General features: G+C 44.8%; 1 protein-coding gene across 3 annotated transcripts in view; it reads right to left on the reverse strand.

Annotated features, from left to right (window-relative positions):
- Positions 1-14,203, reverse strand: part of CFAP263 (cilia and flagella associated protein 263) — a 34,202-nt gene that overhangs the window by 19,506 nt on the left and 493 nt on the right. For 2 of the 3 annotated variants that reach the window (XM_027119739.1, XM_027119740.1), the window contains exons 2-7: positions 12,203-12,329; positions 11,059-11,220; positions 8,308-8,463; positions 7,255-7,335; positions 4,722-4,877; positions 174-281 (exon numbers count right to left, since the gene is read on the reverse strand). In XM_027119739.1, the coding sequence (XP_026975540.1) occupies positions 174-281; positions 4,722-4,877; positions 7,255-7,335; positions 8,308-8,463; positions 11,059-11,220; positions 12,203-12,329 (790 nt within the window). The remainder of the gene's footprint in view (positions 1-173; positions 282-4,721; positions 4,878-7,254; positions 7,336-8,307; positions 8,464-11,058; positions 11,221-12,202; positions 12,330-14,203) is intronic. The other variant, XM_027119741.1, reaches the window with a different exon arrangement.

A 14,203-nucleotide genomic window follows, 5' to 3' on the forward strand; every position in this document is an offset into this window, starting at 1 on the left:
GGAGCCTCCAGGGGCCACTTTCTCATTTGATGGCCCAGAGCTATTTTGGTTTTTATTATCTAGGCTTTTCTACACAAAAACCAAGGTGGCCTAGATCGTGGTGAACGCTGACCCGAGCCCTTGCAGACAGAAGGAGAAAAACACCAGAAACAGTATGTTTTACCCTCTCCTACCTCCTCTACTTGCAGGGTTTCTTTTTCAACTTTTTCGAGTAACTCTTTTCTCAACAAGAACTCTTTGTCCAGATCGACGGACACTTCCATGGCTCGGTGTAGCTTGCTCTGAAATATAACAACACAGCAAGTCTTGAGCAAAGATGATTGCTTAGAACTATAGGAAGGATAGACATACAAACAGCTCTTTATTAAGCAGGAGACTAGAAGGACCAACCAGGAACTTGGGCCTGCCCTTCTCATGGCTGCCCAGATTTTCAGAATCCTGGTGTCTAAGTGGCAGGGGAGGAGAGGACCTCGGGAGGCTTGTCCTCACCTGCAAAGTAGCCAGATACACCTGGGCCCAAATCCCACCCCACCACTTACTAAGAGAACCTCTCTTAACTAGGGCTAGTTGCCTTGTAGGGTTGTAGAAAGGCTTAAGGGAGACAAACCTGGTAAAGTGTTGAGCACAGTGCCTGACACACGGAGAACCCACGGCAGACGGCCGCCATCACTACCTCACTTGGATGAAGAGGTGGATGCTACTGTGAGCCCACTGTACAGGTGAGGGAGCTGACTTTTAGGGAGGTGAAACAACTTCCCCAGGGTCACAGAGACGAGGGGGAGCCAGGTTTGATCCCAGGCAGCGTGACTTCACAGCCCATGGACTCCACCACTGTCTCCAAAGCCTATGAGGACTGGGCATGCTGGTGCTGGAGAGTTTCTGCAGGAGCTGCTCCACAGCTTCCTGTTGCATCTTTTGCTGCTGCCCCTCACCAGCTCCTCCCTGGCCCCTGCTTCTTAGGTTTGCCCCCTTTGGACCTCCATCTACTAATGGTGAAGAGTCAACCTGGGGGAGTTGGGATGTGCTCTGCTTGGCTGAGGAGGAGGGGGCTGAGGGACAGAAGCCAGTGACTCCAGGGGGCTGGCCAACAAACCCTGAGAACCTACCCAGGCACTGGTCGGCAAAACAACCTAGGCCTGGCCACCAAGAGGCCGGCTCACAGCCCTGACGGAGGTACAAGAAGAAATGCCAAAATGCAACTGTGCCAAGCACCAAGAGTGCATGGGCACTGGTCCCGAAGGTTTCCCTGTGGGAAGGGATGCTGGAAAAAGAGAGGTGAAGTCAACTATGTCTAGGTAAGAGGGGTGGGAAGAACGTTTCAAGCTAAGGAAAGAGCCTTGGGAGAGGAGGGTCCAAAAGGAGCCGGGGAAAGGAGGGTACTGGGGCAATGCCCGAAGGTATCAAATCTTAGACCCGGCAGAGAAGCCTGGAGCCACCTGCCTGGGGGAACTTAGAGCACCTGGGGCCACCTCCCTCCCCATTCCTCTCCTCTCCAATCCCTTCTTTAAGGCTCATTTCCTGTTCCACATCTTGCATGAAGTTGCTCTTCTGAGGAAAGCAAAAGTGGATAAGAGGCCAGGCAGAGGGGGTCAGCTGTGGGGAAGGGAAGGCAGGACAGGTCTTCACTGCACACCAGCCAGTCAGGTGGGAGAAAAGGAGAGCAGAGGGAAAACAGTCATTCACCCAACAACTTAGAGAGACAGAGACACAGGGCAGGAAAGAATGGAAGCTCGAGGCAGCCCCTGGCTCTGCTGGGGCGGGGCCTTCAAGGAGGTGTAATGGAGTAATTTGGGATCCTGAGCCGGATGATGGTCATTGAGGCAGCTACTTCTGAAAAGGCATGTTAGCTTTCTGTTGCTGTGGAACGAATTATCACAAATTTTGTGGCTTAAGGTAACACACATTTATTATCTCACAGTTTCTATAGATCAGAAGTCGAAGCACAGTGTGGCTGGATTCTCTGCCCAGGGAGCGACCCACCGTGTGGGCCAGGGCTGGGTCTTATCTGGACCTGGGGTCCTTGCCAAGCTCACAGGTTGTTGGTGGGAAGCATTTCCTTGAAGTTGTAAGACCGAGCTCTCCATTTTCTTTCTGGCTGTCAGCAGGAGGTGGCCCTCGGCTCCTGCAGGCCGCCCTCAGACCCCTTCCATGTGGTCCCTCTATCTTCGAGCCGGCAATGGAGAAGTTTTCATCCAGAGAATTCCCTTCATACTTCAAATCTCTGCCTTCCTCATCCAGAGAAAACTGTCTACTTTCAAAGGGCTCATGTGATTAGGTCAGACCCACTGGGATAATATCCTCATCTCAAGGTCAAGGGTGCCCTCTAATCTAATCTAATCATAGAGCAGAATGGAACCTAATAACAGAATCCGTCGTATCCAGAGCCCTGGGCATTGTGCAGGGGGAATACACCAGGGGGCGGGGAGTCTTGGGGGACATCTTGGAATTCTATCTAACACAAGGCATCACTAGTTTATACACGGATCACTAGTTTACAGTCAGTTAAGAGCGACACCTCAAGGCTGTAGTCACGTGCTTATATTCTATCAGCCTCCATCAGGCAGGGCTTGAAGGCATAGCAGAGAAAAAGGATTGACTGAGACCCACTCATAAAACTCATAGAAGAGAAGAGACCATGTCTGTCTCCTTCACAGCTGTACCCTCAGCACTTAGCCGTGTGCCTGGCATACCGTAAGTACTCAGTACATTTGGCAATAGAGGAAAATTATTCTATATATTTTTAATGAGGTCTTATACTTGGGTGTTTGACATTTATATGAAAGTGATCCCTCCTGCCACCCTTCCATCCCCTAAACATACACCTGAATTTTTAGCAGTTTTTGACAATACATGCTGAGCACCTGCTTTGGCCAGGCCCTGTCCTCAGCGCCAGGGACACATCACAGACCAGCCAGAGGTCTGTCCTGGTGGTAAGTCACAAAAACTTGCTTCTGAGAGGCGACGCATCGGCCCATAGTCCCCAGTAGAGTCCCCATTCAAACCCAGGTGAGGCCGGACTCTACAACCCACAGTTGTTGGGCCCCGTTTCCCCCAGGAGGCCTGAGAACTGAGACACGGAAAAGTGAGCCTGCTTCTCTCTCAGCCCCTCGCTGTGTCACCTTAGGACTCCAGCAGGCATCTCGTCCCAGCTCCACCATCTGCTTGCTATTATTCTAAACAGGCCTACAGGCATGCTGGCCCCTGGGATTCTGACCGGAATGGCTCCCATTCTGCCCACCGTGGCCTGTGTTGCCGCTGCTTGGGTGTCACAATCAACAGGCACTGTGCATTTAGATGTCCTAAGCAGCGCAAGCCCTGGACCTAGCTGTTGCATTTTATAAACCAGTAGCTCCACTCCAAAGCCCTAGCTTTCCCCCACAAGACCAGACTGGCCCTGTGCCACTCAGTTGATTTCTCAGAATAAGATCAAGGTCCAATGTACCTCGAGGTACATACCACGTACCTCGAGGCTCTCCAGTTGGACACATGAATTTCAGAATGTGAGCACGGCCTTGTGTACACACGTTATGCCAGGGGAAGGCAGTTGGGTGAGGTGGGACACGCACTGGACTAGGAGTCCAAGCTCTGTCACGAACATGTTGCTTGAATCCGGCAATTACTCTGCCTCTTTCGGCCTTCGGTTTTTCATTTGTAAAAGGAAAATGCTGGACAAACATAAACCTAGTCTAAACACATTCGAATTCACATTTTTAAATGACACTGTGTGGGCCAAATGAAGCTTACCTATGAGCTACCTAAGCCCGTGGCCGCTCTTGCCACCTAGACACTAGGCCAGGGGTCAGCAACCTTGCTCTGTAAAAGGCCAGATAGTAAATATTTTAGGCTTTGCAGGCCAAGGGGCAAAATTGAGCATGTTGTGTAATTACCTACACTAACAAGAGAGAAAACAAATTTCCACAAATGTTTTATTGATAAAATTCAAAATAAAATAATCAAGTATAATATTTTGGAATGCAGGTCTACTATTGAGGAGAATGAAATTTCTCAGGGAGAAATCAATTTTGCTTAATTGGGTTTCAAAGGGAGTGTCCTCTATCAAATCAGTTGCAAATGTTCTTCTGTAAAAACCATCCTTAGCTCCCAGACCAGTGGGCAGGATACACGGGCCCACAGTTAGCTATTGCATCAGACAGCTGCCAGCAGGGTCTCCAGGCAGCCTGGTCTGCCGAGGACAGGCCATGCTCATACCCACAGTTTCTGCTTAATTATCAATAGTGCCTCTTTCTCTACAAAAACGGTTCTGTGTGGATGAGGAATTATTTAGTAGATTTCTGCTTTATAGCTAAGATGATTTCCTTTGCAGGGTTTTAAGCAAGGAAGTGCTTTCACACACTAAATTAAATAGGGCCCTAAATGTGGCTGGTTATCAAAACTCACTGTGCATAAAAATCATCTGGGAGTTAAGGAAAAAAAAAAAGATGCATGGCCCTCACCCCCTAATTCAATTGGTCAGGGTTGGACTAGAGAGTCTGTCTAACCTTTAAAAAAACAAAAGGCTCCTTGGATGGTTCTAATGCGCAGCCAGGATTGTGGGGACATCCGGAGTATTTTAGGAGACATGGCTTCGTCGGGAGAAATCAGAGAGCAACAGGGGAATGAAGGACGCCTAGGCTCTCAGTGAAACAACAGTGGTGCCCTAATACCTCTCTGTGGCTGGAAAGGTAGGCACAGGAAGCCCGGAGGACCAGCGCGGACCTTACTTTGTACGCGTTAAGGATCCGCAGGGTGTTTCTGGATACCAGCTTCAGCTGGATCAGTTCTTGATTCCTTGCTTCAATTGTCTTTAAAAACTGAGCATTCTCGATCTTCAGCTGCTGAAAGTCAACATCGTGGAGGGCCTCTCCCACCTCTTCCTTCTACAGCTCAGAGAGAGGAAACGATGTGAGGTTGTGACTTCTGAATGTATGGCTCGCACCTTGCAATTCCTAGTGAGCTTTTGGAAGTCAGTCATCATTCAGTCATTCAACAAACTTGGATTGGGGATCTGCTTGGTGCCAGGCATGGTGTTAGGTCCAGGGATAGAGATCTGAGTAAATATGATACTCCCATACTCAATGACAGTTCACAGACAGGTCATAGCGTGGTGTAGTGGGACACACAGGGGCAGAGGGCAAACAGAAGCCCCTCAGCCAGCCCAGAAGAGAATGGAAGGCTGGGTCAGGGAGGCTTTCCCCAGGAAGTGGTGCCTAAACAGGGCTGTGTAGGAAGAAAGGCCATTTAAAAGTTGTTTTTAACCTGGAAAACCCAGGACAAGCAGCCCATAAACGTCCTTCCTTTGATCCCATGACACTTCTGCACGGGGGGTGTATCAGTGCACCGGGTTCACTCCCCAGCCCTGGTCCCACCTTACCTGCCCCACCAGGTCTGTGCCATCTTACATTTGTGGTACACAAGAGCCAAACTCAGGTCTGTTCCCCATCCCCATGTGCTACTCATGCTGTACTACCTCCTAGAAGGCATCTTCTTCCCTTTTCCCCGAAACAACAGAACAATTTCCTTAAGCCCCAACTGACCCACCCTCTAGCTCAAATGCTCCCAGCCCATCTTCCACACCAGAGGGCAACCCCTCCCTCCACGCAGCCTCCTGAGGCTGTGGCTCCTGGTCCCTGCCACTGTTTCCTCTGTATGGCAGTTATGCATCCATGCCTTTTCTCACCATCACCACTCCCTGCTAGCCTGCGAGCCTGCGAGGGCAGGACCACATCAGTGTCATCTCTGTGTAGCAATGGCTTTCAGGTTAAAGGTCATCCATCTGCTTCCCCTCTCACGCTTCAGGATGCCTGAGCTTGCATGAAGTCCAGAGAACTAGGAACTCAGTATCAGGAGGCAGCTCAGCTGGGGCCACGTTCTTTCTTACGCTGAACTCAACTCTCCTTGGCTGACACTTTCACCCCAACCCAGCTCCACCCTGGGGGCCCTCCCAAGCAGTATGTTCTCTTCCCCGCAGCGACCAGAGCACTCGGAGACAGCAGCCATGGCTCTTGTGGGCTCCTCCTCCTTGGCCCCATCAGTTGCAGGTCCTCTGACGTGCTTTCTCTCCCCTTGCTCTCCATTCCCTCTCCTACGTGGACTCTAGTTTACAGATTCTTTCACGTGTGGCACTCTCCCTGAGACACAGTGCTCCAGGTGGGCTACTCAGAACAGAGTGCAGTGAGACCACTCTTTCCTGGAGGGCACCGTGGAGTGCAGCCTAGGCTGCAGCACTGCCCCCAGCTGAGCGGACTTTATCAGCTTCTCCATGACTAAGTCACCCAGCACCTGTGCAGATATTTGGGAGGATCAAAGTGGAGGACCTTACGTTTGTCCTTAGTCACCTCGTGTGTTAAAGTTGTCCCAGCCTGTTGAGCCTTTGGGATCCCAAGTCAATCAAGCAGTAACTCCCAGACATCTTAATTCTCCTGCCCAACTCTGTGTCACTGACAGTGGCCACCTCTGATGCACATGCCATCAGCACCCATATAATGAATTAATAACAAAAATATTGAGCTAAAAGAGGATGGAGCTATGTAACCACTTTCTAGAGGCCCTGTGCCATGTCTGCCTTACCGCCTTTAATCAGGAGCCTTTAAGGTCAGCTGTTCAAAGACTTACCAAGGCATACTACTAACTGTGCCACCCGGCCACATTCCCCAAAAGGGTCAATAAGTATGTCATGAGGGTCTTTTAAATTCAAGCCAACTCCATCTACAGATTTGCCAGCACAGAAACTGTATTAGTTTCCTGTTGCTGCTGTAACAAATGACCACAAATTCAAGGGTTTAAAACAACATAAATGTATTATCTTATAGCTCATGAGGTCAGAAGTCTGAAATGGTTCTTTGGACTAAGATCAAGGTGTTGGCAGGGCTGCATTTCTTCTGGAGGCTCAAGAGGAGAATCTGTTTCCTTGCCCTTTCCAGCTTCTGCAGGTAGCCTGCATCCTTTGTTCACAATCCCTTCCTCTGTCTTAAAAGTGCATCACTCTGACCTCTGCTTCCATTACCAAATCTTCTCTGACTCTCATTCTCCTGCCTCCCTCTCATCAGGACCCTTGTGATTACATTGGACCCACTCAGATAATCTACAATAAACTCCCCATCTCAAGATCCTTGACTTAATCACACCTGCACCATCTTTATGCCACGTAAGGTAACATACTCACAGACTCCAGGAATTAGGACGTGGACATCTTTGGGAAGACGTTGTTCTACCCACCACAGTAACCTTAAAAAAAAGAAAGACAAAGCCACATACCTGCCTCAATTGTAAAAGCATCTTTTTCCTCTGGACTTTGAGAGAGGCATTTTTCAAACATAATTTATCCTTCATATTATCCTGAAAAATAAAAGCAAATTTTAATCCATTGCTCTTCTTCTTCCCTGTTGGCTTGAAAAGTTGGCAGGTCTGGGGCTGCAAAACTAAACCTTGAGCCCTAACATTCAGTCACCTTTTTTTAAGTCTTTTATGGCTACTCAAGCTGGTGTTGCTATGGTATTTTACTCATGACCAAAAAGCAGAGGAAACTGGGTCTGCTCCATACAAATTTTCTATTGATTTTAAATTCAAGATAACTTGGGTATATCTTTAGGTATAGGGGCCTTTACTGACAAAATGATTTATGATTCTTTGGTCTATTATTCTCTTGGTAATTTACATAATTTTTATTACATATAGCATGTTACAGTTAGTGACTCTACCTATCTCCAGGATCCAAAGTTTGATATGCTACAAAACCTTTGGAAAAGAAGGAGCATTTTATGTCTCATTCTTACAATAATGGAACTCAAAGAAATTAAGATTTACTTGTCGCATGCCATGTAGTCACCTGACTAGATAGACTCACACCTTTCTCAAGATAACATCAGATCTTGAAACAAACAGCAAAATACAGTAAGTCGCCTACATACGAACGAGTTCCATTCCGAGAGCGTGGTCGTAAGTCCAATCTGGTTGTACGTCCAACAAAGTTAGCCTAGGTACCCAACCAACACAATCAGCTGTATAGTACTGTACTGTAGGTTTATAACGCACGTTCACATCTTTGACAGTTCGCAACTTGAAGGTTCCTATGTAGGGGACTTACATACGGTCTGAGATACTATGAATATTCATCCTGCCTGACTGATTTTAGACTTGATAAACTTGCATTTTAAGACACACATGCTGTGAGGGACACAAAAAATCCGCATATGTGGGCAGCGTTTACAGTGGACCAAATGGAGTGGGGCTGCCTCACGTGGGCCACTTCTGTGTCATCGTTCTATGAATCTATTTCCCCTTCTAAGCTCTAACCTCCTGCCCACTCACCCTCCGGCGGTTCATGTCCTCAATGTACTTCATCACTTTCTGAGTGGCCAAAATACTCCCTTTCTTCTTGGATATGGTCTTTAGAATATCTTTTTCAAACTCATGCACTTCTCTCTGAACTTCGGTCCACCGAATTTCAGCTTCCTCAACGATAGCCTGGGGGAGCCAGCACAAAGAGAGAACAGTTTACAAAATTTCTCAAGGATATAGCCGTCTAAGGAAACCTACACATATTGGGTGACCTATTTGTGTCCCAATGCATAACGTTTCTTCTTAGTCTTAGAAATATATCCTTAAGATACAAATTGGACAATACGAATATTATTATTTAAAAGCATGCCTCAAAAAAGTTATAGTCTCGATATAAAGGGGAAGAAAAAACAAAAACAGGGCCTTGGGACTTCCCTGCTGGTGCAGTGGTTAAGAATCTGCCTGACAATGCAGGGGACACGGGTTCGAGCCCTGGCTCGGGAAGATCCCACATGCCGCGGAGCGACTAAGCCCATGTGCCACAACTACTGAGCCTGGGCTCTAGAGCCTGCGAGCCACAACTACTGAGCCCTCGTGCCACAACTACTGAAGCCCGCACACCTAGAGCCCATGCTCTGCAACAGGAGAAGCCACCGCAATGAGAAGCCCGCGCACCACAACGAAGAGTAGCTCCCGCTCACCGCAACTAGAGAAAGCCCACGAGCAGCAACGAAGACCCAACGCAGCCAAACATAAATAAATTAAAAAAAAAAAAAAAAGAGGTGATGAGGGTAGATTTAAAAAAACAAAAAACAAAAAAAACAGGGCCTTGAGTATCTCCAGAAATATGTATTTCCATATCTGAAACATTATTTATCCATTAAAAATTATAACATTAATATAATATCACATATATATAAAATATCTGGAAGGCTATATGCCAAAACATTAACCACAGTCATATCTGGAAAGATGGATTAGTGGGGAGGCAAAGAAGCACTCTGTAATTTTAAAAAAGATGCTATAAATGAATCTATGTATTGATATGGAAAGATATTATTAAGTGAAAAGTATGGTTTATAAAATAATATGATACCTTTTTATAAAGAAATTCATACACACATAGAAAATAATATAAATTCTAGGAGAAAAATACAAGAGCCAAATACAAGTCTTAGGTGGTAAGACTGTGGATGTTTTCAAATGTTCCTCTTTTAGCTTACCTGTATGTTTAAATTTTGCTACAACAGAGATAGTCTTTAAATAAGAAAACACAAACACACATACATTATTTTAAAGAATGAAATGAGTAGCTGCAGAGCAAATCATCTTTGTTCAGGCTTTTTCACTGGGCACCAAGAAGCAAAAGCATCTTCCTTCTCCGGCTGGCGTCTGGCCCCAGCCTCCTCCCTTCCCATCATCTTCACAGGCCAGAACATCCATCCACATTAAATGCTACTTCCTATGCATCGCTCTTCTGCTCAGTTATCCTCACTGGGGTCCTGATTTCTAAGACATCAGAGAGAAGCCCCTCTGCTTGGCTTTCAAGGTCTCACAGCCCTACTCGACCTGATTTCCTACCATAGCCCCCAAAGCACCCTCTTCTCTAATCACACCAGCCTCCTCAAGGTCCTAACTTGCCATGTTCATTCCTACCTCCACTTCCTTGTTCATGTCATTCACCTTACCTAGGGTGCCCTTGTCTTCCTATTCCTTAAACAAATGCCACCATTCTTCAAGGCCATGCCAAGTCCTATGTCCAGCCCCACCTCCTCAACACAGTCTTCTCTGACCACTCTAGCCCACATCGTGATGTTTAATCACACGGTCTAGCATGGCAGGACAAAGCTACCACATCCTGACCTCCTTTAACATGTTAGAATTCAACGATGCATGTTTGGAAAGAGAAAGAAGAAGAGAGGGGAAAGGGCAGGAGGGAGGGAGAGAGGGAGAGAGGGAAAGAAGGATAGGTTTATGCAGTACAGATGATTCTATCAATGGAGACATGAGTCCACTGATCCATCTCTTTCAAGGAAATGAGTGTGATTCTGTGCGTGCCTCCATTTAGAAATGGAAAAAGTTAGAAATAGAACAGAAATATCTATTTTTCATACAACATGGCTACCAAATGCAAGCCAACAACTTCATCCCATGGGCAATGAAGTTAACAGCGATGTTTCTTCTCTGGAGGAAAACTGATTGCAGTGGCCTCCAACAAGACATGAACCATGGTCATGGATGCTGCATATGGAGGGTGACAAGGGATTTTTCACCCAACTCACTGACTTAAACCTCCAGCCCATTTTATTATTAAGAAATTATTATAAATTTTAAGGGCATTTATGGTAATTATGGTTATGGGTTTTTTTTTAAAAGAATCCATATCTTAGAGACATATATTGAAATATTTACAGATAAATATATGTTTAAGATTCACTTCATAATAGCCCAGTGGCCTATTACGAGGGGGAAGTTGGTAGGGATACGGAGGGAACAAGAGTGGCCATGCATTTATGACTGTTACGTGTGGGTGTTGAATACATAAGGGTTCGCTGTGCTAGCTTCTCTACATTTGTGTATTTTGAAATTTTTCATCTTAAAGAGTTTAAAATTTGATATCTCCTCAAGCAGGTGGTAAGTTCCTTAAAGGTAGGTCCTCAATTTATCTTACCCTACTTGTGTTTCTCTCAAAGCACCAACAGTTGTATGAACATACTATAGGTACTTCTTGCTGAGGCGGAAACGGGGAGCCCAGGGAGGACAGCCTATAGGAAGGTATACCTCGTGATGCTGCAGGTCCCTCTCGGCATTTGCCCTTATGTGCCTTATTTCACTCTTTGTGTCGTCCAGCTCTTTTTGCACAAGCTTCAATTTTTGGTCCACGCTGAGGCCTGTTACACGTTCCATACTTACGCGGGATTTGGATCTACGCCTGCCTCGTAACTGTAACACAAGAAAAACAAAGCCATTGTCAAATAGGAATTGGCAATAAAGCAGCCTAAGGTGGGCATCGAAACGACCACTCAGGCCTGCTAGAAATCGCTCTGAATGACATCCAGAGAGAACCAATTCAATGTGAAAGGATTCTAGATATTAGGCCTGAGGTGATGTTCATTTCACAAGTCAACCTAAGGCACCGTGCCAAATACTTCAAAGGCCTATGCTTGACAATGAACTGAAAATAAATAAGGGAAAGTGTCTTGAGGGTGGGAAAACCATGAACCTGCTATAGACTAGCACTCAAGTCAGTGTCAGAGAAAACCTGGAGCTCAGTGCTGCCCAAACTGAACACAGAAGAGAAACTGCATCGGGGGCCACGGTGTTCAGCAAAAACCAAAAAGACAAAAATTTTGGATTTCCTAGGCATTGAAGCCAAAGGGCAAAAGCAGGTGGCCCAGGGAATGTGTGGACCTGAAGATGACATTGTTTGGCCCTCAAAAAAATAGACCTATACACAGTTTTAAATTAAAAAGAAATTAATTACCCACATTTGAAAATCAGAGGTTTCTACCAAAATAATCCAGATTTCCAGCTTCTCTTGAAAAATCAGCTGCTCTGGCAATACCAGGTTGTCTGGCTGGCCCTTTTAGATGAGGGAGGAACTCTCCAGTGCCCACACCAGGCCCATCTTCACTCCTGTATGTGGCTGGCCAGGCCTTGTACACGTTTGGGTCCCCAGAATGAAGGGAGTTATTTCAAATTAACTAAGATATTCTGTGAGGGTCAATCCACTGTGAGTTGAATCTGATTCCCTTCATACTCATTTGAAAGAGAAACCTTGAAGGGGAAGGAAGAATCAAAAGTAGAACAGTGAGAAAGTCGTATGCCACTTGGCCAAGAGGGAACACCAAAAATGGACAACAAACACCACTTGCATCTAAAGGGACAAACAGAATAAAAGAATTCTTAGATCTCTCTTGTGTACCTGTGCAATTTCTGCTCCTGACATTCTAATTTCTGATAATTGTGAAGGTCGCTGGTCCCTGGGCTCCAATTTATTGTAATATTTTTCAAACATCTCTGTCTCAGTTTTGAGAGCAGAGTTTCCGTGGCTGCAAGACAGAAGGTGCCTAAGTAAGTTCCACCAATAGGAGTTTAAACCCCAGATAACTAGTATTTAACACTTACTAGCTTTGTATGACCTTTTGCAAGATATTTAACCTCTTGGTGCCTCACTTTCCTCATCTGTAAAATGGGAATAATAACAGCACCTATCATCGAGGGTTGTGATAAGAAATGCAAAGACTTTGGGTCAGTGTCTGGCACACAGTAAATGCAATTTAAGTATTCTATATATTTTTAAAATACATCTAATGAGCCACAAAATTCAGAGCACTGGGATTACAGGCATACTTTAGGGATATTCCAGGTTCAGTTCCAGACCACCTCAACAAAGCACATATTGCAATAAAGTGAGTCATATAAATTTTTTGGTTTTCCAGTGCATATAAAGTTATGTTTATATTATACTGTAGTCTACCAAGTGTGCAATAGCATTATGTCTAAAAATATATATATACCTTACTTTGAGAACTTTATTGCTAAGAAAATGCTAACCATCATCTGAGCCTTCAGTGAGTCATAATCGTTTTGCAATGGTAACATCAAAAATCACTGATCACAAATCACCATAGCAAATATAATAATAATGAAAAAGTTTGAAATATTGCAAGAATTACCAAAATGTGACAGAGACACGAAGTGAGCAAATGCTGTTGGAAAAAGCGGCATCAATAGACTTGCTCAATGCAGGGATGCCACAAACCTTCATTTTGTAAAAAACACAATATCTGCAAAGTGCAGTAAAGCAAAATGCAATAAAGTGAGACATGCCTATATATTTTAAATTGCTACAAGTTTCTTCTTCAAGTATCTTCTAACCCATTTGTGAGTTTCCTTCTGAATTACTGCTGAATTCTTGAAATTACACACATCCACAATCTTCAGAGGTTTTTCCTTTAGTTTATATTTCTTGCCTCTTTCATTTCCAGCACGCAATGGATGAAGCATCCACTAGAAGTCTATTATAAATGGTGGAAAAGCTTTGAATAGATGGTTTTTAAACAACTAGAGATAATAAACCTAGCTTATTCTGTATATGCCAAGATTATGACCCTTTTAATTTATGTAACGTACATGTATGCTCTAATATGAGTGTGTATAATACACACATATGTATGTAAATGTATATATGAGAGAGAACAGCTCTGATATTTGCATACATTATTGAGCTGAATATCTGTTTATTGAGCTGAAAACTCTGTTTGGCTGAATTTTAAGATTAGTGGGAAAGGATCAACAGAAAAGCCCAATATATCAAAGCATCTTTCTTTTTCAGCATATGTCATGTTCCCAATGTAGGCTGGGGAGTTACACCCGAGTCTTAATCTTAGCACTACCACTGACTAGTTGTGTGACTGTAGGAAAGTGACTTAACTTTTGTGTCTGTTTCCTCACCAACTTTCTAGGGTTATGGGCCATTCTATAAGGTAATATATGCAAAATACTTGGCACATAATAAGCACTCAAAAGATTGTAGCTATTTTAGCAATAATACCTCAATTCTGACCTAAACTATTTATAAATATATTGAAGTAACACCTATTCAGCTGCCAGGCCAGGATATTCTGTGTGAGACCAGTAAGTTGTACAATTAACCTCAACTACATCATGGAATCTTGACATCCAATTTACTTGCTATAGTAGATACTAAAACAGACTGCTAAAAATACAGAATATTGAGCTAGTCCTTCTTTGCTGTCCACCTCCATGCTTATACTCAGGTTCAGATATAAGTTGTTTCATACTAAAAACATCTCAATAGCCTCCTTTCTATCTGCTGCCACATTAATTTTAGCATAGAATCTTAGCATTGGAAAGGGGCTTAGAGGTCACCTGGTCCAAGCTGCCGCCGCACAGTAGAGGA

The sequence above is a fragment of the Aethalodelphis obliquidens genome, unplaced genomic scaffold (assembly GCF_003676395.1).
Source record: "Aethalodelphis obliquidens isolate GAN/ISIS:26980383/991018 unplaced genomic scaffold, ASM367639v1 scaffold20, whole genome shotgun sequence".
In the NCBI taxonomy this organism is placed as follows: Eukaryota; Metazoa; Chordata; class Mammalia; order Artiodactyla; family Delphinidae; genus Aethalodelphis; species Aethalodelphis obliquidens.